At 43.9% G+C, this 27319-nt stretch overlaps 1 protein-coding gene across 1 annotated transcript; it reads right to left on the reverse strand.

Moving 5' to 3' along the window:
- Nucleotides 1-1435: 1435 nt before the first annotated feature.
- Nucleotides 1436-18924, reverse strand: PSMA5 (proteasome subunit alpha 5). The gene is made up of 7 exons (XM_015412112.1): nucleotides 18799-18924; nucleotides 17705-17772; nucleotides 16324-16431; nucleotides 16168-16226; nucleotides 12250-12352; nucleotides 9094-9180; nucleotides 1436-3384 (listed from the first exon to the last, which is right to left on the reverse strand). The coding sequence occupies exons 1-7, from the start codon at nucleotides 18845-18847 to the stop codon at nucleotides 3307-3309; spliced, it is 552 nt and encodes a 183-aa protein (XP_015267598.1). The 5' UTR covers nucleotides 18848-18924; the 3' UTR covers nucleotides 1436-3306.
- Between the last annotated feature and the right edge of the window lie 8395 nt (nucleotides 18925-27319).

Raw genomic sequence — 27319 nt, forward strand, 5'->3', positions numbered from 1 at the left:
AGGCTGTTGGGGAAGGGGAACGGGACAGCTGAGACAGTGTGGTATAGTGATTAGTGCCGGGGTAGGAGCTAGAAGACCCAGTTTCCCACACTCTGCCTTGGAAGCTTCCAGAGTAGTTGCCAATCTCCAGTTGATGGCTGGAGATTTCCTATTACTACTGATCTCCAGGTGAGAAATCAGTTCACCTGCAGAAAATGGCCACTTTGGAAGTTGGACTCTATGGCATTATGCCCCAAATCCCACCCTCCTCAGGCTCCACCTCCAAAATCTCCAGGTACTATATTTCCCAACCCAGAGCTGGCAACCCTGTTCCTGAGTGACCATGGGCCAGTTGCTCTCTCTCAGCCTAATCTACCCCACAGTGCTGCTGTGAATATAAAATGGAAGATAATGATGCAGTCTCCTTGGGGTCCCCACTGGGGAGAAAGGTGGGATATGAATAGTGTGATTTTTTAAAAAAAGCTAAAGAGTGGGGGCAGATAAAATTGCTCGGTTGGTGTTAATGGAAAGAAGGGAAGAGGATGGGAGTGACAGGAGAAAGATGAAATAGTGGGGGGGGATGAGAATACAGGGGGAAATGAAGTGATCCCTTCCCACAGGTCATTGTAGGTTCCCTACTTGTTTTTTTCTGATTAGTACGCTAAGACTATCAGCCTTCAGTTGGCATTGCTGTTGTTCTACTTGACACATACAAATATATTTGGTTCAATTACAGTGCATCAGTCAAGGCCACTACAGTTTTTATATATATCTCACTCAAGGTGTTTAGTTGCACATACCCTTAAAATGGCATTGGGGCACCTAGACAAGCAGAGAAGTAAGTGGAGGAGACAGAAGCCTTCTCTGTTGCTGCTTATGGAATTCCATCTCCAACACTTCATCTGACTTCTTCATTTTTCAATGCCAGGCCAAAACAACTTAAGTTACCCAGACATTTGGGGACTCAGTGACTGGATGGTTTTTAGGTTTTTCTGCTGTTATTCTATTGGTTGATGGGTTTATGATTGTGACCCAATTCTTTAATGATTGAGTAGTTTTATTGGTATGACGTGCTCTAGTATTATAAATATCCTAGTTTTATGGTACAACTTTTAATTTTTTAGTTTTACTGTACTTGTAAAGAGTTTTAGATTAAATGCTGGGGAGTATAGAAATAAGAGTCTTAAATACCTGCTCCACTGCTATGACACATTTTTGTTTTTTTAATTTAAAGTCTCTCTGGGCCAAGAATGTTTTCAAAGAATAAACTTGCTGGATGACCTGCAGCAGCTCAAAACTATTTGCTTCTGGTCTCAAGCCGTTAGATCAGCTGTTAGAACAGTTGTGGTGTCTGATGAGAAATTGTACAGGATCACATGGTGACTGGTACCAGCTATTATGCCGTAAGAAAGAACATAAAAAGCCTTTGTCTTTCAAGTGTTAGGGAAGGTTTTATTTTTTTGCACAAGCTAAGCAACAGCTAGATTTAAAAAAAAAAAGGAATCATTCTATATCCTGAAAGGACTCATGTCACTTACCTTTGGCTCTAAACACACCATTCTCATTGCAGAACGTATTTTATCTGTTATTTTCTTACACTTACATCCTTCACATCTTTCTTCCAAATAAAATGTATAGTCTCCATGTATACTCATATCATCCACTCAAAAGCCCTACAGTGCCTCTTGTACCAAACCAGGCTAACCATCTGTTAGCTATTATCTAGACTTTTTACTTAATGTTCATTAAGCCCGGTAACTTCTGCTTATCCAAAGCACAGCCTATTGGGGCACACTCAGACAATATTCTCTGCTTTGGTGTGCCTTTGACACAAAAAACACACCAACAGCAAGCATCTACCAAGCTTTCCAATAAAACTATTCCTTGATTCTTTGCACAAATGGCCCCTAAACAATACCCCTTCTTTAGGTCTTAAGAGGACCAGAAAATCTAGTAACAAACTAGTTTAAAAGATTCCCAAGCTCATTTTAAAATAGATTTATTCCTTTTCATAACACTTTGAGAAACAATTTCGGATGTGGATCCTTTAAATGGCTGGTAATCTCATCTTCAATCTGCTGACACCAGCAGAAGTGTCCTTACCTTTATGCACCTTAACTGGCAAATGCCCTCTGTTCTAAACTGAAAACAATGCTAACAAATGCCAGCTAGCCAGAATATCAAATTAAAGAGGGTAAGTTTGTTACCCAAAAATTTAAGATACAAAGATGAAATCAGCAGGCCACCAAGCTAGAGGTTCACTTCCTGTTTGTGATGTACTGTGGCTGGTCGAGGTGATATATTTAGTATATACTTTTCAACAAGAATACAGAAGAAAAAACAAAATATAAACAGTTGTAAATATATGTTACCCTGCCTATGAAAGAACTTTTAATGTACACATTATTTCAGCAGGGTGCAGAGGGAGCTGACTTCAGTGTCAAAATCATTTGTTGCCTTGTTCAGGTCGCATGGTCCACATGAGGGAGCTGTGCCATCTGACTGGCTAGAAAAGGAACTCCAGAGGTGGCTTGGGGAGGCCATGACATGTCTGGGAGTTCAGTTACAAACAATGCTGCCCAGAAAAGGGAGAGAACGCTCGGCACAGCAGTAACATTAGATTAGAAAGACCCCAGCTATAACTGGATATCAATGCAATACTCCACAGCAGTTTTAACTGTTAGGTACAATATATATTCTTACTCATTTTTGATGTTTTACTTTAGTGCCAGACTGAATTTGAGGGAAAGGAAATATTTTAGCTTGAAATAAGTGGGACTGGGCCCCCAAAGCTGTACCCTAAAAGCTTACCTGTTTTGCACTGATTCATTGCTATTTGCTGCACTGAAAGCCTGCTGCCTCAGCACATTTTTTGTTTCAAGTCTGACTTCCTCCTGGTCACTGTTGCTAGAAAAGGGGCCAGTTTGAAACAAAAATGGTGCTCAAAAAGGAGCCAGTCAGGGTTGCAGCGGCAGTGCAGTAGCACTCCAGAGTAAGCCAGATACTAGGGAAGGAAGCGCAATGAATGGGGAGAAGCTGGCTGCATAAAATACACACAGTTTAACTCAGCATCAAACCAAACCATTTCACCCAACCCCCAAGCTTTATTATAGAAGAAATTGAGATAAGAGTAACAAAATGATTTATTCTAGTTTCCTCTTACTGAAGATCTTTTTTATGTACAGAAACTGTAAAAAAAACCTTTTGAGCCATTGTTTAAGAGCAGGCATACGTGCTGCTGAAATAAAGTTATGGGCCCTGGAAAAAACTGAAGAGTCAGTTTGCTGTGATCAGGGAATGAGGCAGTTGGAGAGGTTCTCCCCCTCATCAAATATCCTTGATAACATCTTCAAGTTCCTCTTTCGTGTACATATGGAACTTCATCCCAGGCTCCACTGTTGCAAGCTGCAAGGACAGGAAGAAAGGGTTATACATGCCTATATACATAATGAAGTAACAGTTCAGACAAGAGAAGACAAATCGCTACACTTGGAGCAAATGCCGCTAATGGGAATGGTCCCTGAAATAGCTGTCTCTGAAATTACTTTTAACAAGCTCTACAGCAGAACCAGAACAAAGAAACCTTGCTAGGAGAGCCTTTGCGTGTGCTATCAACACTCAGCCGTCTTATGGCAACCCCATAAGGTTTTAAAGACAAGAGATGTAGAGGTGGTGTGTCATTGCCTCCCTCTGCCTAGCAACCCTAGACATCTTTGGTGGTTGCCCAGTCAAGTACTAATCACAGCTGACCCTGATTAGTGTCCAAGTTCTGGTGAGATCAGGCTAGCCTCAGCTATGCAGGTCAGGACAGAGTCTACGTGTTATAGAAGGTTTAGATTAACATAAAGCAAGTGCTTATTCTGATTTGTGATAAGATGCAACCAGTGTGCTAATGACACTCAATTTATTTTCCATGGAACCAGGTGATACTTGCAAGTTCTTAGTCTAAAACAGCTAGATTCAAGTCCAGTAGCACCTTAGAAACAAACAAACTATTTGGGGTATAAAGCTTTCAAGCGTCAAATGCAGACCAACATGGCTACCTTATGAAAATCTCTTCTTAGTCTAGAGACAGTGATGCACTGGATGTCAGCTGAAAATACTGAATTTAAACCCAGACAGTACAAAAGCATTAATGGTAGACCTAGCTGACCCAGGAACTGGCAGTTTCCTTGTTCTGGATGGGTTATGCTGCACCTAAAAGATGTTTGTACATGCTGCTGGACCCAGCGCTTTCCAGACTGGGGGTTGGATCCAGTGATCAACTTGCAGAAGGACCACAGATCCTCCCGATCCCCCCCCCCAAGTCACTTTCAACCTTGGGAAAACTGATTCCCATGGTCACTGGAGCTGCTTGGAGAAAGCACCATGTAGGTAAACGGGCTACAGTGAGAAGAAAAAGAAACTGCTCACGCTGCCATTAGCAGAAAGGCGATTTTGCCTCCTTCACCCTCCTCCCTGCAGCCCCCAAATCTCAGCCCCAGAAAAACTTTCCCAAGGGTGGAAATGTTTGCAGGGGAGGGGAAAGCAGGGAACATCTGCAACAGTCAATACCTTGTGCTGATGGATCCAGGTGGGTAGCCGTGTTGGTCTGAAGCAGCAGAACAAAGCTTTTGTGCATAAGGTATCTGAATAAGTGTGCTTGCACACAATGTAAGCAGACAGACCATGCCCTTTTGCTGAGGTGTAAGCTGGAAGCCAGCACCTTTCATTTAATAGCACCCCAGGAGTTCATATGCCAGATAATTTGACCAAAATTATACAAGAAGGAAGCCAGGCTGCAGGCCCCACAAGACATGTCTAGGCAGAGACCCTGATAGGTATGACATCAAGGTCTGACCATGCTGCCACCCTCTACAGGTTTGCACATGCTAAAACAATGGACTTGTCTCACCCCAGAGCTAATGTTAATCCTTTCAACCCCGCCTCACCTTCCCTATTTCCACATTTACTTCACAAAAGCTACCCCTAACCAGGGGTCTTTTTGGGCCGGAGCCCTCCGGAGCACCGCTCCGGCGGCCCGTGTGGTGGCAAGCCCCGTCTCCGGGTCCACAAGCCCGCGTAGGAGCACTGCGGAGGGCTCCCCTTCTCTTCCGGCGCTGTTTTCTGCCAGTCCTTCCATCTCTGGGTCCTGCACCGTCTCCTCCTGCCCCACGTGCGTCCACCCCGCTTGTCCTCCATCACCGCCAGGATGCTGCTGGCCTGTGCTCTCCGTCCAGCCGTGGCTGCTTTAGCTCTCCGGCCCGTCCAAGTGCAGCTGTGCCGAGGTGCGCCTCTCTTGCCTGCCACCCTGGCCCCCGTCCCTTCACCTGCTCGCTGTGGCTGCTGTGTGGCGACGAGCCGGGCCGGCCTCCTGCGTGGGTCCCGGGCCTCACCCTCCCTGGCCTGTACCTCCGGAGGGCTCCACACCGAGGCCGAGCGCGGCTGAGGGGGCCGGGCGCGCACGTGTGGGCTTTGGAGAGGCCCCGTGGTAGAGTGGCCTTTGGCACACCGACTGGGGAGTGCTTACTCGCGAGGGAGTCCGCTAGCTTTCTAGCAGGGCTGCCTTTGGCATCAAGAGCCGCCGCGCGGGCTGGGCAATGGGCTCGGGCGCCTGGACCTGGGTTGCTGCTGGGCGCTCTCCCACAGCCCGCACGCCGGAGCCACGCCGAGCCATGTACTCGGGGAACAGCAGCGGCAAGGGCGACAGGACTGGCAGCGGCGGCAGCCTGAAGCCGGGGAAACGGGACGCCGAGCAGCGGCAGGCGGCCGAAGACGTGGGGCCGCCCTTCAGCGCCAGCACCTACAAGCTGCTGGCCCTGCTGACCGCCACCATCGGCCTGCTGGGCTTGTGCAACAACCTGCTGGTGCTGGTGCTCTACGCCAAGTTCAAGCGGCTCCGCTCGCCCACCAACCTCTTCCTGGTCAACATCAGCCTCAGCGACCTACTCGTCTCACTCTTCGGCGTCAGCTTCACCTTCTCCTGCCTCCACAGCCGCTGGGTCTGGGACGACGCCGGCTGCGTGTGGGACGGCTTCAGCAACAGCCTCTTCGGTAAGGGTAGCACACGCGGCACGCTGCCTGCCCCCGGGAGCCCCGATACGAGAGTGGCTCTGTCCATGTGCAGAGCGCGCTGGGCGGGGCTGCCTCCCCCCCCCAGTATGTGCAGAGCAGCCGAATGGCGCCCTCCGAGGCTCAGCCAATCTGGGATTCGGATGCACGTTGGCGCTCCCATAGCAAAGCATGTGCCAGTTCCTCAGGTTTCTGATCGACACCCCTCCCCTTTTTAAGGAGAAAATTAAGCTGTTATTCTGGGGCCCATCTAGCCCGCTTGGTATCAGTGACCTCCCTTCCTCCTTAATCTAGATCATCCAGTAATCTCCTGGTTTCCCTCCTTCTTCTCTTTTTTCCTCCATTCCGTTTCCCTCCTTCTTCCCTTCTCTTTCGTTCCCTCCTTTCCTTCTGTTTCTTTCCCTCTTTCCTTCCTTCTTTCCTTCTCTCTACTCTCTCTCTTTCCTCCTGTAGCCCAACTCTAGTGAGAAGGGGTTTAAAGTTTAAACCCCTTCTCTCTTCGCTCCCCCCCCCCCAAGGGAAGGGGAGGGAAAGCTTTTAAAGACGCCTCCCCCCCCTTTTGCCATCACTTCCGGTGATGTCAGGGGGCGTGGCATATGGTAATAGCCCAGTAGCTCATTAGCATATCATATGCTAATGAGCTCCTGCAGCTCTTTTTCTACGAAAAGACCCCTGCCCCTAACACTTTCCTACATAACACAAAAGGAGAGTCATCAAACAGTATTTTTTTCTTTTTGATTAAGTTTAATTAGACAGGCATTAACACTCCAAATCACCAGAAGAAGCTATCAGTTTCAATTTAAGCTTTATTTTTACATCAAGAACTCCTCCCAAGATATCTCCTGTTCACTTTGTCAGTTCCTGGGAACCCCATTCATAATTTCCCCAACACGTTGTTGTACTTTTAGTTAAACTCACCAATGCTTTGTTCCAAGGGGCAGTCACTTTAGCATGCCCTCAGGTCCCATTTTTGCTATAACTAGACTGTGCCTTGGCAGCACTGCTTTGCGTGTGCTGGGTAACCACCCTGCATCACACCCCAAATACGTCTGGGTTCCTTCCATCTTCCACAGCCTGTGCTCCACGGATCCCTGGTCTTCAGGACAGGTAGCTATTACCCCTTGAACCCACTGTTATATTCCCTCTCTCCCCGAAATTTCTGCTAGCTTGTGTGTTTGTTTCCAGTGTGCATTTATCTTCTGTATGTGTGTCATTTTTGATACCATTTTCCTCTTTCAATAAAACAACCTTTTTGGTTACAGCAATGGACTGGTTATTTCTGAGAGTTCTCGAAGAGAAAGATCCCTGTAGACATTGGTAACCCATCTTGCTTGCTACTCCCCTCTCACAAGCCTTTATCTTCTTCGCTAATTCCCACAACTCAAATAGGAGACAAGCCTACATAGCATTTGACGTAACAACAAAAGCTTATACCTTGAATAAAACTTGGTTGGTCTTAAAGGTGCCACTGGACTCAAACTTTGATCTTGTGCTGATGGATCACTGGATCCATCCAAGTGCATCAGGCCAGAAGTACCTTTTATTGACTTAGGATCACTTGCAACTATAACTGCTTCTAGAAACCGCTGACCTTGCCACTGTGAAACAAGTTTTGGTAACCTCTAGGCTAGTCTACTATAATATACTCTACACAGACTGTACGGAAACTTGAGTTCAGAATTAAGGCTTACTGCAGATATGAGCTCCTGGGAAAATATGCTAATGCTAGAACAGCTACACTGGAAGCCAGCTTGTTTCTGAGCATGATTCACAGTGCTGGTTTTAACCTTTAATGCCCTTAATGACCCTGTGAGCGGTAGAGTATTTTTCCTACTATATGCTGATTTTTTTCCCTGGATACAGAGCGTTTGAAATCAATGCTGTAGAAATAACAGAAAGTCCTGACAGCAATGTCATAAACCAGGGAAGTACCCTTGGACAAGGGAAACACCCTTTTAAATAGTTACCACAGTAACAAGCAGACATGTTACATATGAGGAATTAGGTTTTTGCTAGATAGCCTTGCTGTAAGCTCAAAGATTTTGGAACTCCAGTAGTTGGTCTGTGATACAAGTATACAGTACGATGTGTTTCATGGAGCCCAGAGCAAGGGAAAGAATGCTGTCTTTAAAAAGGGCATTCATTGAATGTGTTGCATTCTCCATGTCCTATTATGTATCAATTTGAGAGACGTCCAAGCAGTGACAAATTACAAGGAGTCTCTCAACGAACAACAAGGTTGGGAGTAAATTTAGGGCTGTTCAGCAAGAAGATGCTGAACTCTTACTTCAAGACCAGGGAACATCTCAAGAATACTATCAAAGCATCAGGAATAGGTACAAGATCCTCACACTGTGCCTACAGTATGCCATCCATAATAAAACACCATTATAAAGAGACATTCCAATGTCAAATCTCAGCCTAGCCTACCTTATAGGGTTAAAGAATACAATGAGGGGAGGAGTACATGCGTACACTGCCCTGAGTGCTTTGGAGGAAGGGTGGAATAAAATACAAGCAAACAAATTAAGCCACCTTAACATTCCCTCACTTTTGTTCGTAACCACTGCCTCACTCTGGTTATTAACTTTAAGAACTCTGGTTCTTAATCTTTAACCCAGGCACACAATTATACCTCACCAGTAAAAATTTAGGACATAAAAACAACAGTCCAGACAAGGTATTCATGATGCAAGCACATGATGCACAGATCTCAGGCATGCATCCAATGAAACTCTTGTTCCTGATGGTCATCAATCAACTCCTTAATGTTAGGTTTGCGTTCCATTAGCTGTGTGCCACTTTAAGAGCCTACATGGAAAATGAAGGACCTGGGACATTATCTTTAATGTACAGTATACAGCAACCCTGCTTGTTGTCAGGAGTAATTTCAAATGATGTGAAAGGGCTGTCTAAAATCCCAAATGCCTTCTATTTGCCACCAAAGTTCTGAATACCTTCCAAGATCTGTAAATAATTTCTAGGACGGCCATATCGCTCCCATTAAGTGTCCCAGACATTGGCAGAACGCTTTTGCTTATATCAAGAGAGTGAAATACATACCTCAATGTTAGTTGCATTCAGTTTTTCTTCCATAACTTGCTTTAGAATGATAAGTGATGACTTGATTGCTTCTTTCAGTGTCATTGACTGTTTTAAAAAAATCATAAAAATTAGATGCTAAGGGCTGATGTATACATGATGACAGATGCATTAAGTATATTTCCACACAATCACAATTGGTAAAGTGATGCAGTGGCATATGAACAGCTGACCATTCTATATAAGGTACTGCACACAAACAGCTAAACAGGGTCACTGCTCATATGGTTAAGACTGAATTAATGTAATAAATTATTCCTCCATCCAGGTAGCATTAAAAATCTTTGCCCATATGGTGGTGGTGGGGGGGGGGACTGATATGAAGGTAAACAACATAAACCAATGCTTTCACATCTTATCAGTAGGATTTCTAATTGTAGATGGTTGGTTATAACAGAAAGACATCTACAAAGCAGATAAGTACTATGGCTTTAAAATCAGTTCTTATGCACACAGATGTTATTTAACCATGCTAAAAAGTAGATTGCCTCACAGTAAGTGTTGTTTTAGAGAAGTTCTACATCAATAAAAAACTCAGGCATAAAGCAAACTGGGTAACTTAAATAAATGAAGAAGAAGAAGAGATTGGATTGGGAAGCCGGAAGTGGATTAGCGATGGCGGTCGCTCTCTCCGACCTGCGGAGGAGCGATTAGCACACCAGCAACATGGAGGGCTTTTGAGGGTTAGCCTCTGATAGCTATTTGCCGGAGAATAGAGGCTTCCCTCCGCCCTGACGGTCCGGTTGCTGTGTGGCCTTCGAGCACAAGCTAGTTCGACTGGGGCAAGCGCAAGAGATCCAGCGGAATAACGATGATTGGGAGCGAGGTCTGATTGAAGACTGACAATGAACGTGAGTTCTGTTTGAGTGGACTGATTGATAAGCAAATCCCCCCCCCCCTGGGAAAGCGGAGAGCAAGGAGGGATGCCTCCTATGCGCATAAAGAATCAAGCGAAGCGAGGGGGGAAAGGGGGGAAGCAAACAGCGATTTGTTTTGAGAGACTTATCTGAGAGCCTGCTGCAAAAATGACAAGCCCTTCGAGCCTTTGTATAACGGTTTGAATTTGTAAACAAATTGGAAAAATGCTGGCGACACGAGGAAAGTTAAAAGCGAAACCGGGAGTCAAAGCCCGAGGCCAGAGGAAGGAACTGACGTCATGAAGCTGCTAGCGGATATGTTAAAGCCGGTGGTAGAGCAACTCGATGGTATTAACTAACAGCTGACTTCGTTGAATCCCACCAAGGAACAGCATTGTTTTATGGGATGAACAAGTTAGCCTAAACATATTATTCATTTTTTAATTTGCGTTTTCTATAAACTACAATGAAATTAGGAAGGGGAACTACATACTATGGGAGAAAGAAAAGAAAACCCACTAAAAACCCAAGAGATGGTGGTCATACATACTGCTTAACAAATTAACTTTTAGCTCAAAGTTCGATTCAAGTTCATTGAATGTGGTCATCTAATAGTCAGTTTATACTGAAAAATGACTTTAAACACCACTTCTGACTTCTTAAAAAGCAACCTAAGAAATAATTATAACCATACATTGTAAGAGCTTTCAGAGTGTCATAACATCTCATTTTTTATACTTTTTGCCCCTCAACTAATAGCTTGCTTTCGGGGCAACTGCCCCTAATTTGGAATCTGAGTTCTCATCTGAAGATGCCGCTGCTCCTTCTACTTCGGTTTCTTTGGTGCTGTCCTCATTCTCAACTTCTCCTGATGGACGACTGTGTTGGTGCAAAAATTCACGTGCCTTTTCAACAGAGTCAATTTTTTCTTTCTTGTCTTTACATTTGAAGATTGTGCCTTCAGGAACAATCCATCTGTAGGGGATGTTGTTCTTTTGTAAAAATATCACCAAGTCTCTATATTTCCTTCTCTTTTTTAATTTCAAATGGGATGCCCTTTAACACTTTTATTTCTTTGTCTTTGATTTTCAAGGTAGATCCATTTATCGCTTTGAGAATTTGATCTCTCACTTGTCTTCTGGAGAATCTTATGATAACTTCCCCAGGCAGATTATTTTTTCTTGTAAATTCAGAATACAACCTATAGATCGTATCTATTTCACTTTGTAATGTATCCATTTTTATATCTGCCATAGGGCCTAGTACATCACACATAGTCTGTTTCAGATTCTTAGTCTTTTCTTCTGGAACACCTTGAAATCTTAAGACATAGCTTGCTCTCTCCATTTGTAGCTGTAACAGTTGAGACTCCTCCATCAATCTCTTTTTTTCCATCGCCTGCAGTTGTTTTTTAAGTTTTTTAGTGTTGGCATCCACTTCTTTTACTTCTTGTTCAGTTTTATCTATTTTTTTGGCTATTTCAGTTAATTGCATTTGCTGTGCATCGAATTTGCTATGCAATGCCATGACTCGTTCTAGCAGAGGTCGCAATGCTTCCGTCAGCATCTTTTGCAGCTCTGTAGTTGTGTCCTGTCTAGGGACAGGACTCGCTGGACCAGCAGTTCCAGCAAGAAGCTTAGGTTTCACTTGTTTGTCTTTCTCATCCTTCCTCATGGGCGCCATGTTTGGGGATTATTTACTTTTTGTAAAAGTTATCACAGTCTCTGATACTCAAACAGCTTGGTAAGCTCTTAAATGCTTTTTATTTCAGTCTGTCTTGCTTCACTAGTCCATCCCCCTTTTCGTGATCGCACAAAGTTCGCTTAACTTTTCTTAGCAGGGGAGAGTTCCCTCCCCCCTCGGTTTCAAAGGGTAGGTTTTCGACTAGATCTTCAGTGTTTCTCGCTTAGACTCCAACTCACGTTTCAATGATAGATCCCCTTTCATTTTCAAATCTCTCGGCCACCAAGCGCTTGCTCCAGTATGCGATTTCTGATTCCCATTCAGGACGCTCCGTGGCGGGACCTTCAGGGCATAGAGAAAGCCCCCCTTCACCAGCAGGGTCACCGGAGAAAGAGCCTTCTAGTGCCCCATGGCTGGGAGCCTCATGTGGAGGCTCCGGGGGTGGCACGGACAATCGTGCCCCCTCCTCACTACGGGCTCTGGCAGTCATATCCCGGAGATTGGGAGAAAGCGGCTGCCATGGCGAATGCCAAAACCGGAACTCCCTAAACATATTATTCAGACCTCACACTATTACCTTGTGATAAACTTCCTGCAGGGAGCTTTGTGCGCCTTCTGAAGCTGATCCAATTGCTCTTGCATCACACTGTACAAATGTCCCAGAAGGGTCCATGTGAAACCTACACAAAAAACCCAGAAGGAAATCCTTAAGAAGCATTTTATGGCCAGGTACATCTCCAGAAGTTCTATATAGATTTAAAACACTGTTATACCATCTTTCCACCCAACGTGGACCCTCAATGTGAAATACTTTTAAAAACATAAACCGGAAGAACATAAGCAGGAAGAAGGGTTAATGCCAAATGAAATAAAAAGGTCTTCACCCACTGGAAGAAGAAAACAATACTGAAAAGCAGACGAATACAGTCTGAAAGTCTGGGCAGACTCTCCAGAATCCCTGGGGAAGGAATTCCATAACTTTGATGGCATAATTGAGAAGGCCTTTTGTCACCTCAGATGATGGGTCACCTGAAACACAAGCCCTGAAGATTACTGTAATGGTCAGTTAGGTTTATATGAGAGTAGGGAGTCCTTAAGGTATGTTGTTTACAAGCCATTTACAGCTTTAAAGGTCTGTAACATCATCTTTAATTGAGCCCAGAAGCAAACTGAAAGCCAGCATAAAGGGAACAAGACTGGAGTGACAGGGTCCCTATGATCCACACTAGTCAACATTCTTGCCATAGCATACCAATTGTAGGTTCCAGATGCTCTTCAACAGTAGCCCTACAGACACCAAATTACAGTAAACTAGTCTATATCTATTCAGGGCATTCACTACAGCAGCAAGATCTTTTTTACCCAAGAAAGGCTGAAGCCGGTTTATTATTTTTTAATTATATCCCACCCTCCCCTGCGAGGCAAAGCTGGTGAAAGGTACTCCTGGCCACCACTGCAACCTGCTTATCCAACAGGCGGCCTGGGTCCAGCAGATATTCTAAAGCTGCAAATGTGCTCTTTAGGGGGAGTGCAACCTCATCTGTAACAGGAGACACCTCAATACCCAGTCAGTCCTTAACCTCATCAGTAGCACCTCTGTCTTGTTGGGAGTAAGCTTATTAGTCCTCTTCCACCCCAAAACTGCCCCTAGGCACTGATTCAAGGTTTCCATAGCCTTATTGGGATCTGTTGGAAATGCAAGACGGAGCTCAGTGTCACCTGCCTACTGAGTGACAATTCAGAACAAATCTCAAGATGCCCTAACCCAGCAGCTTCATGCAGATGTTGAAACACAAAGGGGACAAGACAGAACCTTGCAACAGCCAGAAACCAAGGGTCAAAGCAGTAACCCTCCAGCACCACCTTCTGAAACCTACCTTCCAGGCAGGACCTAAACCACTACATAAGGACATAAGAGCCCTGCCAGATCAGCCCACAATGGTCCATCTAGTCCAGCATCCTGTCTCACACAGTGCCCAACCAGTTCCTCTGCATGGCCAATAAAAGGGCATAAAGGCCGAGGCCATCCCCTGATGTTGCTTCCTGGCTCTGGGATTCAGAGGATTAGTGCCTCCGAATGTGGAGGTTTCCCTCAGTCACCATGACTAATAGCCACTGATAGACTTATCCTCTACAAAACAGTGCCTCACAGTCCCAGCCTGGGAAGGCAGTTCAGAAAGATATCATCAACGGTATTAAAAGAGATCCCAGAGAATCAATAGGGCTTGCATTCCTTCTTTCCATCTCCTGGTGCAGGTCATCTGCTAGGGTGATCTAGACTGTTTCAGACCCATAACCAGGCCTGAAACCAGAAAGGATTCAAACTTCTTCCAGGCATCCTTGCAGATGTCCATCCACCATTCATTCAATCACCTTGCTCAACAATGGTACATTATGAGACTGGGCGATAGTTATTCAAATCCCTTGGGTCCAGAATACATTTCTTTAGTAACGCACTACTATTAATGCAATACTCTGACTTGCAGCTAGAAGACAGGAGAAGCAAGAGCTCAGTATAGGATTAAGACAGGGGCTGCAAACCTGACCTCTTGTGGTAGGAGTAGTGTGCACATGGCAGACAAAAAAACACATACTGCGTGGCACTCAGTATTACATTTGAAACAACTATAAGGCCAACAGAGTTTAATACAGATCTGTTAGATGCTTTTGATCCAAAGAACTGCACAGTGTGCATCAAAACTCTCCCACTCCCTCAATCTACTGTAGTCCTTTCACATCCCCTTAAATGCACCCTAGGGGTCCAGGGTAGCTTTAGGGATAGTATGATATTCTGGAACTTGGGAGGGAGGGGGAGAAATCAATTAATTTGTATAGAAGTGCTTTGCATTCACGTACGGAGCCCTTTGGCTTCTGCAAGCTACTGATCCAAGCCTATGTGTTTAGAAAATGTCAGAGCTCAGGTTGTGACCTAAAAAGGACAACAGTCAAATATATCCACTGGTTAAATTCACACACCAAAATGGCATCTTGAGACCTGTCACTGTTAGCATACAGCTGGGTTATCTTTTAAAAGCACTGGTAGCACCTATAGAACCTGACCTGGATAGCCCAGGCAAGCCCTATCTTGTCAGACCTCAGAAGCTAAGCATCGATCAGCCCTAGCTGGTATTTGGATGCGAGACCTCCACAGAATACCAGGGTCATGATGCAGAAGCAGGCAATGGCAAACCACCTCTAAACGTCTCTTGCCTTGAAAATCCTACAGTGCTGCTATAAGCCAGCTGTGACTTGATGGCACTTTCCACCACCACCAGCACCTATAGAACAGCCTGTTTTTGAGAGTACAAGTTTTTACAGGCTAATACACTGCAATGAACTGCTCAACAGAAGCAAATAAGGGCAGTTTTTTGAATTTGAAAGCAATCACCTTGGTGGAAACTTACCAATTTATTTTAAGTGCAATCAAGACAGTTTATATATCAGTGCCAGGAATACTCAATATGATGGGAAATAAAGCAAAGATTAATTTTCCACAAAGCTTTTAAGCTGAGTAGTCTCCCTTGATGAATTTGAGAAGGCTTGTTCCTTTAAAGAGAACTTGGATCTTTCAAGCACACAGAGCTTCTCTAATTACAAGTGCTCCTCCAACCCCACCTAAGGAATGCCACAGCAGACTAAAGATATTATGTTACTGGTGGCTCTTCTGATCCTTTGAAAAAGGCTGAGGAATGTTTCACTCTTCCCCCTTTCACTCTGAACTTCAGTCATTTAGGATTTATGCACGTGCCATATTCTGTAAAACAGTATGCCACCCAGGCAGTTCTGAAAACTCAGGTCTATGAAACAACATGGTGGTGGAAAGCACCATCAAGTCACAGCTGACTTATAGCGACCCCGAAGGGTTTTCAGGCCAAGAGATGTTCAGAGGTGCTTTGCCACTGCCTGCCTCTGAGTAGCGACCCTGGACTTCCTTAGTGGTCTTCCATCCAAATAATAACCAAAGGTGACCCTGCTTAGCTTCTGAGATCTGACAAGATTGGGCTAGCCTGGGTGATCCAGCTCAGGGCATGAAACAACATAGACAAGCAAAACTGCTGTGCATGTATGCACGGGGGAGGGGGGAAAGGAGAAAGAAAAAGAGAGAAAGAGCAAACAGTAGCTCCTATCAGCAGAGCTACAGAGGTATCTGTAAAGTCAAAGCCATCATTCTACGCTATCAATTAAGATCCCATCATACGGCATCAGAAGCATAAGGCTGTGCAGGCGCTAAGCAATGACATATAGGTAAAGCAGGATCTAGTGTTGCCTTCACCATATTACCTTTGCTCATTTCTATAATAGATAACAGTTTTGCATGTTGTTTTATAGCAACTGTGACATCTGGACACTGATGTATCATTCCGAATCAACTTGTGTCGCCATTAATTGCAATCTGCTCATTTCCTGACTATTTCATATTCTGACCAAGTAGTGGGTCCTTTAGGCCACTGAGTGCACACATGAACAAGAGCGAAGACTAAAAAGCCATACTTACAGCTGAGGTCCCTTTTCATCAACTCCGCCAAAGAGTAGTGCCACACCAAATGGCCTTGACTGGAACAAAATCAAAAAAGGATCAAGAGTTTAGTGACTGGTTATGGCAAATGCAAAACAGACATTCAGCATACAACATACATGAACATTTACTCACCATAGCACCTGGATCAGCATCTTCTTCTCCAAACTGTAACGCTAAATTGGACACTGCTTGTGTCACACTCTCTACAGTCATGATTTCATTGTATGTAAACCAGTGATTCTGAGACAAGAAAGAGAGAGCTTTATTTATGTATACTTTTTCATATTACGGTTTCTGTCTGCTCCCCCACAAAACATAAAGTCCACCGAGGAATTCAAAGCAAAGTTCTGATGACAGGAAGCAATCCCATGTAACCTTGAGAGTAGGTCCCAGTGAAGTCAATGGATTTACTTCTGAGTAGACATTCCTGTGATTGCATTGTTAAACTTTACATTTAAGTACAGAAATGACAAAATCCTTCAGCTTCGGAACGGGATCATTCCCAGTCATGACCCTATCAGCTCCACCCTATCTTAACAGTTAGGACTGGGAACATTATTTCCCCACCCCCAGCCTGCCTGTGTGTGAAACTCCTACCCCTTACTCCCCTCCGAGCAGCAAACTGGAAGCAGCAAACAGGGAGATATTTACATAGCACTTCCAATGTGTTATCAGAATGGGGACACAAGGAATCTGGGCAGGAGGTGGATAAGCCAAGGAGCATTAGTTAACCATTCCTCCTAAAATACATGTATCACCTACCCTAGCCATCTAAACCAATATTCTATAGCTACACTATTCCCCATACAGGACTATCCAACCCTTTAAAATGTCATCCTAACCACATGGAAACTGCTTTTCCTTCAGTGGCTCTCACATAGTTAGGCTGACCTTTAATGACCCTACTGCATAGTCAGTAGCCAATTAAATTGGTCCCCATTCATAAGTTTAAACATTACAAACATTACACACAGAAAAGTAGCTCAGAAGGCTAGGATGGCATTAAAAGGACTGCTTGGTCTTTAGAAGCTTCCAAGGAATGAGTTCAGACAACCTGCTTAGGAGAATGTTACAGCCAAAGGGTTCTGTATCATTCAGACTTACTCATTTAGTGAGCTGAGACCAGAAGTTACAAGGCAAGATTATGGGAAGATGTGTGCTTGTTTTAGAATATTTATATTCAATTATCTATTAATCTGACAGCTCTCAGAAAGCATATTTGGCTGCTTCACAGTAACATTTCCAACATTTGCAATGTAGCAACTCTTCAGCATTTCCCTAAGAAAATACAGCATTTGAAATATAATCGGGTCAGAGCTATAAAAATACAAAGTTAGTTCCAGGAAGTCTTCAATTTCCCAGCCATGTTGAAAGGATGCAGAGAGTGAAGATGGAAGGAGGAGGACTTCCTTGCCTCAGAGAAATTATTCAAACAGCTGTGTGTTCAATTCTGCTATCATTTTTGTCTAGCACATGAAAGATGGCAAAAAGGGCAAGGAGAGGAAACTATTACCTGCGTTTCAACTCTTGCTTTGTCGATTAGTGTCTTTGCATCAGCTATTAAACCACTCATTGCACAACCTGGATAAAGATGAAGATATACCAACAAGAATTAGTTCTCAAGCAGCTTTCACTCCAATACACATTCCAAAGATAGAATGGGGCAATGGTCTATTCCTCCCTTCAGAGAAAAGCATCAACTAAAAGCATTCAGAGCAAAGCATCAACTAAACTAGCCTCTTCATCACTCCATCTCCAGGCAAAAGTTCTAATATGGCCAGAAACATGACAGAAAGATTGAGACAGCATATCAGACTATGGAAAAGCTCCCAAAGTCTTGTCCACAGCTGGTATAACACTGAGATTCTCATTTATATCTGGTGAGCATGTTGAAGATCTGTTTTAAAGAGCCAAGGAGGAGAAGTTAAATGACCACAAAATTAGATACAAAGTCAGTTTGGGTCATTACTTAGATAAACATGAAAACATCCATGGAACATGCTTAAAGAGCTGATTAGGAAATCAGAAAATCCTTACAAGTGTCTTCTACAATAAAGAGGTGTGGAAAAAGTAAATACCTGCCCTAAAGAAAAAGCTAAAAAGAAAAGGAAAAGTGTATCCTCAGGAGCAAACTTCAATTTTCATCTGACAGACTACTTTAAATTGGCAGTGTTCACTGGGGGTGTATGCATGCCTATGTGCAAGAAACTGTCTTGAGCACAGAGGACAGGCTAACATTAGTGGGCCAATCAGTAAGCTTCCATGATAGAAACTGGCTGGGGATCAAGCGTTTATATTGCAATTCCCTGCCCTCCAAGTTCTAAATTTGGGGACAAACTTTCATTAGTGAGGTCAAACAGAAGCAAGCTACAGCTGCCGCTTCCTACCCCTGCAACTATGTCCTGCTGGCCTAGAGCCTGGAACACCAATGACCATTACTAATGAATATTAACTCCCCACAGAACATGGTCTGCACACAGTTCTGTAGACCATATTCCAGAATGCATTTCTCATTAATGTCCTGCAGAGCAAGGTTTTTATTCCCACACATGCTGCAAGTACCAATAGGCTTTACTGCAGGAATGAATAAATTTTTGTTATTTTTACCTATGTGAGAATCTATTTCTACAATTTTCTCAATACTGCTGGGTTCCATAAGTGGGGAGGTGATCCTCTTCTCCACAGCCAGGCAAACCCCTTCTGATGTCTGAATTCCAATTGCTGTGGAACCAAGCTTTAAAAAAAAAGAAAAAGAAAAAAGAAAGCATCACCACTGCCAAATAGTTGGTATTTTACAGAATCTGTATGTGGAAGGAATTATTTGAACCTACATCATAGGTGGTGACTAGACCCAGAATTAAGAGCAGTCTCACTGGTACTTCATATAGTCATGACCAATTACCTACTCATTTACGTAGCTAGCAAAAAATATTTATAAGAAAACAAAATATTTATGCTATCTAGAAGGGTATATTTTTGTGCAATACTAGAGCTGCGGTGGCTCAAGTGGTTAAGACGCTGAACTGCAGGCTGTGGAAGGTCAGTAGTTCAGCAGTTCGAGACCTGGGTGCCGCATGATGGAGTGAGCTCCCATCTCTAGTTCCAGCTCCTGCCAACCTAGCAGTTCGAAAGCAAGAAATTGCAAGTAGATAAATAGGTACCACTTTGGTGGGAAGGTAACAGCGTTCCGTGCGCCTTGGTGTTTAGTCATGCCGGCCACATGACCACGGAAACGTCTTGACAGCGCTGGCTCTTCGGCTTTGAAACGGAGATGAGCACCGCAACCCTAGAGTCGGATTCGACTGGCTTTCGAGCAAGGGAACCTTTACCTTTACTTTGATTCACTTCTGCTCCTGTACTACTCCCAAATCCAACAAAAAGTACCTAACAATCTAAACCCATAGCCTGTGTATCTTTGGCTGTTAAGACACAACCAGAAACAAGCTGTAGATACATACTGGGCACAACAGCATATTTTCACTTAATGATAAGCAAGAGAAAATATTCATATTTCAGAACTAAATTAAGTGCAGAGCTCAGGCAATCAAGAGCATAAAAAGGACAACATACAGTCGTGCAAGAGCACAAAGTGAATAACCTTCCTTGCAATATGCAGAATGGCATCCCCCTTACCCTATTTAATTGACTGTTCATTTTCTCTCATATTTCATGGAAACGCTGCTCTCTCATATAAATGTATTTCTATTTATTTTAAAGTAGTGTTTTTAATTGTGTGTATGTGCGAAACAAGTTGTATCAGAGTCACTGCACAGGCTGATGGTTTGGAATTCAGCAGGCCAGGTACCCAAAACCTGCCTCCCATACTCCTATCTGGGCTCCATTTCTCTCTCAGGTAGCAGTCCAGGGCCATAAAAGGAAGGCTGTCCACCTCTAATCTTCCCTAGCATCCCATTCTCCACAAGAGCAGTCAGTGACTCCACACATGGACAGCGGTTGTCTATATATGGGTGCACAGGATGGCCTGTGTGCGTGCATGCCAAATTCAAACTGCTTAAGATGTTTTTGCGTACTGGGGGGGGGGGCAGGGAAGAGCAGATACAGACAGATTTTGGCTGTCAGTGGTGGGATACAGTACCTACCTGATCTACAGTTCTGCCAATGTGCTTGCCCTGGGACTGGGGTAAGATCAGGAGTAAGTTCTGGCACACAGAAGTTCAAGGACTAACTCTGGTGATCATGGCTGAATTTGTACTGAACTTTGCCTCAACACCCTCTACCATGAAAGCCTTTATCTAGTATTAGAACTATGAGAGATTCAAAACAAATATTATCAGGGTAATATGTATGAAATAAAGCAGCTGAGGGAGTTAGAATTTCTCTCACATCTTTGATACCAGATTATGGGTTTTACTAATTATACTGACTACATTTAAGCAGACACAAGGAAGTACTTCACACAATAATTGCTGTGGAATTTGCTATCAAAGCATTGTAACAGGCTTTAGTATAGACAGGTAACTTTAAAGGGGATTAGATAAATTCAACAAAGTAGACTAGGCCTGCCAAGTCCCCCCGGAGGGCGGGGAAACCCCCACCCCAGAGGCTCGTTCCCCGTCGCTGGTGGATCGGGCCCCGGGGGGAACCCCACCCCGACGTGCATGTCACCCGGAAGTGACGTGACGACGCGGGGCACGCTGGGGGCGGGGCCACAGTCATCCGAGGGAAAACTCTATGGTAAGATAGCTAAGTGGGACCTCTGGGTTCAGTCTCTAACGGAACATCTGATACTGAGGAAAAACAGTAAGAGCATTCATGCATCTGGCCTTCTGATGTATCAGCAAACCAAGGCTTGACATTATGTATGAATTCAGCAACTGAGTTAAAACCTGCATTTCTGTATCAAAAAATACAGGGCAGGTGACTCCTGAGGTCAAACACTATCAATTTAAGACAGGAGGTCACATTTTATTATTGCAAAAATTGCAAATATTTAGGTTCTTTCAACTCTGCTTCACAAGCCCTGTGGAACTGCATTAAGTCCCACAGGTTGCGGATGTTATTTGGCAGAAAGTTCCACCAGATAAGTTTAACTGGCAACTTATCCATAGCTTGTTACAGAAATTAATTCGTATGTAACTATTGATTTTCAGTAAATATAAATTCAGAAATTTGAAACATGATTTAAATCAATGCACCCCACTGTCTCCATGCACTTTCAGAAATAACTGGGGTAAGATAAATGTAAATTGGCCTGTAACATAGGATAAAAAAATCAAGTGTGCAGCCTGGAAAGCAAGACTGTACAAACTGGCCATACCTAATTACTATAATTATACAAGTGATGCAAGTGTTTGATAAGCAGACCAACCCGTTATTTCCTAATAAAACATATATGAAATACCCTATCTTGTTATATCAGAAGAGGTTTTGTTCGTTTTAACTGCAAAAATAGTGTAAAGAAACCACTAAGGTAATGCTAGTGTGTAGTAGCACTGCAGAGAGGAAGTAGAGACAGTTATAGGGAGGGAAGGATTTGAAGCATTCTCGGGTGACTGAAGCAAGCCTTCACCTACAGAGGCAGCAGAACTCTGAATACCATTACTGGGAGACAGCAGCAGGGGAGGGCCTGGGCCTTTATGCCATTTGTTTGGCCCTCCAGGGCAACGGGTTGGCCGCTGTGTGAGACAGGATGATGGACTAGATGGGCCATGATCTGATCCAGCAGGGCTCTTCTTATGTCCACAAGAAGCTTCTGCATGCATATCAAAGATTCTGGTAGCACCTTTTAAAGCTATTTCCTTAACCATGGGGCAAGAGAATTAAAAGCATATATATTTTTTAAATGGGGATATGCAGGAATCTGGAAATGCACTTCTGCAGTAGTATCCCCATCCCACAAAAGAAGCAGTAGACAGCACAAGCAGAAAATTCACTGACCATCAAGTTAGCTGACTCACAATAGTGCCTACCTGCCACTCACTTATCATGTGAAGTCCACATTTAGAAAAAAAATCTAATTCTACTCGCTCTTCAGCTGACAGAACTACGGATAGCTGGTATTTAATAGAAGTAAAAGATGGTGGAACAAAAACAACACAACTACATGCTAAGTATTTTAGGAGCACTGTAGATGATGCGGTTATTATAAATTTGGATGGACATTAACTTAGTTAAGTTATTAATTTAACTTTTTACGAAAATTCCAGTTGGATATAGTTTAAATAGGCAACTAATCAGAGTACCAGGGCAGGCTCAAATAAGAAAAAAACCAATACAATTAGGGCTGCTTGTGATCTTGTACCAAGTATCTTAATAAATAAATGGGGGTAGGATGGTTGGGCAATTAAAGGTTAAAATAGTGCCAACTGACCAGAGGAAGATATTCTGTGAAGCTAAGAATACCAGGTGGAAGCTTACCTTTTAAAAAAAATTATTACAATGTCATCTATTAGCAAGTGCAGGAGTGAGAAATGCTTATACCATAACCTCATCCCATATCTGTAGCAATCAGGAAGAAGCAGCAGCACAGCAGAGCTTCTGCTACTGGCTGCCTACTTCCAAATAGAAGCACATGCAGTCAGAGACTAACGACACCATCTTAGCTCCGGTACTCCAAATAAACAGCTTGCTTTTGATAACATTCAGGTAGGTAGCTGTGTTGGTCTGAAGCAACAGAACAAAGTTTGAGTTCAGTGGCACCTTTAAGACCAATAAAGTTGAATGCTGGGTATAATTTTTCATATGCATGCACACTTCTTCAGATACACTGAAAGAGACTTCCTCAAGTCTTACATATTGGGGGGAGGGGGGGAGATTTAGTTGCCAGGAAGGGCTAGTTAAGAGTCAAGATGTATAAGTAACTGATCAATAAATATAGCCAGGGGTCATTTCCTGCAGGAGCGCACAGGAGCGAAGCTCCGGCAGTAAAGAGCCCAGGGGGCGGGCACATGCAATAATCCCCAACTCCTGCTCCCAGCAGCCCTCAGTCAGAGCAAGAAGCAGCCAGGTAAGCTGCAGAGCCCCCCCCCCAGCCCCCTGGCCCAAAACAGTCCGGTGGCACTTTTAAGACCAAGTTTTATTCAGGTACAAGCTCTCCCTCCTCTGCGAGGACAGATCTCCACGTGTCCCCCCCAATAGCTAGCAATCCAAAACAGTCCAGTGGAGCCTGAGCGGTGGGTGTTGCCTTCTGACACACTTCTGGTGATGTCAGGGGGTGTGGCATATGCAACTGTTATGCTAATGAGTTATACTAATGAGCTCCTGCACCTCTTTTTCTACGAAATGACCCCTGAATATAGCTAAGATTAAAGCAGTTGGTAAGACCTATGAATAGCAGCAAATCATCATACAAATAGAAGAGTTAACAAACAGATATTTATTAATAAACGTACATTAAAACAGACTTCCTCAAGCATCACATATAGTTTATAGTATGCTAATTTGTTGCTATTCACAGGTCTTAACAACTGCTTTAATCCAATCTTAGCTATATTTATCACCCAGTTACTTATGCATCTTGACTCTATCTAGCCCTTCCTGGCAACTAATCCCCCTCCCACCAATATGTAAGTCTTGAGGGAAAATGTTTCAGTGTATCTGATGAAGTGCACATGCACATGAAAGCTTATACCCAGAATTAAACTTTGTTGGTCTTAAAGCCCATATGAATGTGCTTGGTCAATATGGTCATCATCATAAACCCTACTCAATGTCCCTCAGCTATGGGACGGTGTTCCTGTTCCCACAGACATCTAACTAGCCATGTGTGTTAATTTTTTTATTCCAGCTAGAGACATGTTTATCCAGGCTTCCAATATATAATGTCTTCATATATGATTTTAATGTTTTCTGCTGGGATATTTATATTGTTCAAAAGTCATCTCAACCACCTTTGATGTAGGAGCAGAATACAAGTTATTATAACAAAAATAAAACAGAACACAGGTTTATATTTATGCTTACTGAGAAATAAGCATCAATAGGATTACAGACTTAGAAAGTGCCAAAAAGTAGTAGATAACGTCAGAGTCTTGGCTACTGAAAAAAATTATGCCAAATCTAGTGAGAAGTAAGAACTCTCGTTAGATTTCCTTTCTACAAAAGGGCATATGTGTGGTAGATGCAAATATATGTATTGCTCAACATACATCAGCACTAACATAAATCTATTTTTCAGGGGGAAATCCTATTCATATTTAAATAATTTGAATATTTTAAAATGCTAATAAAAAAGGCAAATACACCACATTAAAATTTTCTATTAAGGAACATTTTCTGCCCACATCACTGCTTGCACAACAGTCACTGCTTTTCAATTCTGACTTGTTCCTAAAGGAACACAGATAGAAAGAGAATGGAGACAGACATATGTGCATTGAGCAGTTTCAGCAGCAATGTGTTTTTGCAGATCTACATTCACTTTTAACTGAATAAAGCAGGAAAAGATAACTTCTGGCAAGCATTCCAGCAATGATTCACAGGACCATTTTGCTTTGCACCCAAGACGAGATCTCTGCCCAAGCAACTCAGGCACTAGCAACACTGCTAGGGTCAGCAGTATAATAGAGGGCAACAGGCATACCTTATGTCCCTCACTACCTCCCAGACCTATACAGCCACCAGTTAAGTCCATAGCAAACCCCTGAGATGCTATCAGCACCAATGAATTTTGGCTTGTATCAAGCATGTTTGGACAAGTATGAGTCCGCCCCCCCCCATACACACACACTTGATTTCCCAGCACATGTCAATTTCCATTAAAATTATTTTCTTCCCCAAAATATGTTCCACTGTTTAATTGAAGTAGCCAAGTACATTTGGAGAATTTCTGCATGTGAACTATTTATTAATATATCTGTGTATCATACTGTCCAAAAAATTTGCCCACAGCAGTGCCTCTCTCATTCTAAAAAGATCACTCTAAAAACAAAAAAACAAACCCCTACAACTTGCAAAAAGAAAAAAAGCTGTCTAGCTCTCAGCTTCAGAGAAAGAAGCTTTGGGTTGGCACACTGAACTCTAAGTCCATGGAGTGCAATAAACCATTCATAAACTGCACCCAGTTCAGCATAACTGAAAACAAAACCAAAAGCTGAAAGAGTCATCACTATGACTAAGGAAATTGGCTGAGGCCTTGCCTACACAATAGTTCAGGTAACTCTAAAACTGTACAGAGTTAGGCTCCATCTGCCATAGGCAGGAATTATTATTTAAATTTCTTTTTGCAAAGCTACTGACTGTGAAATCTCTGTTTGTGAGTTTATGGACAGGAAGCAGCCTGAGAAAGGGACACAGCTCCTCCACTGCAACTCAGTATTCTTTTGTCTAACACCAAACGGTAACTCTGAAGACAAAGTGGAGTTTTGGAAATGCTATTCCCCTAAACGAACAGGTAAGTGACGGGTTGCTGGTACCAACTAGCAACGTGAGTAAAAGTGAACCTCAGCTTCTGCAAGGTCAAAGTAACGTTAATTTTTACACAAATGATCAAACACTTGGGAACCTGCTGTGCGGGTTTAAGTAAGCTTCTGGTTTCCCCCCCTGAGCTGGCTGAGGAAAAAGGAGACAAAGCAGCTTGAAAAGTGTTTGTGTACGAGTGAGAGAAACTCTGTTCTGCTGGTGGGATGAACTTTTGCTGAGCGCAACACAGGGCACCCCCCCCCCCATTCGAATTACATCTACTACTTGGAAATACATGACTTGACGTTAGGATTATAGCAGAACCCTAAACACTTTCATTGACCATTTCTTTCCACCACGTAGGCTGGTACTAGTAGAGGCCGGGTTGAACGCCACGATTCGAAGGAACAGATCAGAGAAGTGCAAAAAGCACCCGCACACCCTCCCGTGGATCCCTACAGCGCCCAGCGGCGAGCTGGACATCGAAGATAGGAAGGAAGCGGCCCCCAGGAGACCATGGAAGCAATTTAAGGCATCTTCTCTTCAGCGGGCATTCAGAGGCCGAAACAGGCCGCCCGCAGTGACTCAGCCCCACACCAGGACCAGGCCGTGCACCCTTTTATCCTGCCCGCACTCACCTGTCATACTCAGAGCGAGTGAGGAACATGCTGGCGGCAGGTGCTGCGGCGCAGGGAAAGAACCGGAATGCACGCGGGCTACGAAGACGAAAAGTCCCGATTCGGGCCCCACTCTAGCCGAGGATGGCTGCGGCCCTGTCAGCGCAGCACCCGGTTTCACACACCACGGTGTACCACGCATGCGTGGAATACGAAGCCAGACTCGTGAAGTTCCCCTGGCCAATAGGGCTCCGAAGCGGGATTTCACAATGCCATCGTGCAATTGGTCCGGGGAACAATCGTTCCAAGCATTGATTGGCTGACGGTTGCCAGGGCCTATAAAGAACAATAGTCCCGCCTCGCCTTGTAGAGTTAGTGAACAGGGAGTGTGACGGTCTGGCGGGTGACGGAGTGCAGTGATGCCAGGCGTGTCTAGTTGTCGTGCGTCAAGAATGCTTCTTAGTTTCTTTATGGTACAATTTTGTAATCACTTAACCAGTACTGTTAACCAGAAGCTGCTTTGCACCCAATCAAATCAATAGTCCCAGTCCCACATAAGCTGGCAGCAGATAGCTTTCTCCCCCACCCCTATCGTGGTGCCCATTTTTTTTTTTTTATAAACTAGGGCTGCTAAATATTGAACTGGGACTTTATTCATGTGCTCTGTTGATTCAAGCACGCTAATACTGAGCTATCATACGCTGACCAAAAGCTCATGCTCATTCATCCTAGCATTTATTGGTTTACTTTATTGTCTCCCTTTCTCAATGAAACTCAAGGGGACGTACTAAAACTAAGGACAGCGATTGTCCATAGGGAATACATGAGTGCCCATAGAGAATAATGGAGAGTAGGCTTGCCCAGAGGGGATAATAGAGTACATAATTGGCAATAGAGAATCCATAATTCCAACAGAGAATCCATGGCTGCCCATAAGGAATAATGGAGAGGACGCTTACTCATAGGGGATAATGGAGTACATAATTGCCAACAGAGCATCCATGATTGCACATAGGCAATATTGCCCAGAGGTCATTCTGGCTCTCCCAGCTCTCGGTTGGGGATCTTTAAAAAGTTATGGCTGCTGTTGCTGGTGGCGGCAGCTGCAACAGTCACGGGGGGGGGGGGGGGGGACCAAACGGGGGGGGGCA

The sequence above is a fragment of the Gekko japonicus genome, unplaced genomic scaffold, assembly GCF_001447785.1.
Source record: "Gekko japonicus isolate JY-2015 unplaced genomic scaffold, Gekko_japonicus_V1.1 scaffold697, whole genome shotgun sequence".
Taxonomy (NCBI): Eukaryota; Metazoa; Chordata; class Lepidosauria; order Squamata; family Gekkonidae; genus Gekko; species Gekko japonicus.

Excerpts from the sequence above, each read along its gene's own strand:
- PSMA5 (XM_015412112.1), bottom strand. The coding sequence starts at position 18,847 with ATGGAACCCAGCAGTATTGAGAAAATTGTAGAAATAGATTCTCACATA. Across the intron at positions 16,432-17,704 it reads AAGCAAGAGTTGAAACGCAG|AATCACTGGTTTACATACAA; the intron begins GTAATAGTTTCC and ends TTCTTGTCTCAG. Across the intron at positions 12,353-16,167 it reads GATGAAAAGGGACCTCAGCT|GTTTCACATGGACCCTTCTG; the intron begins GTAAGTATGGCT and ends TTTTTTGTGTAG.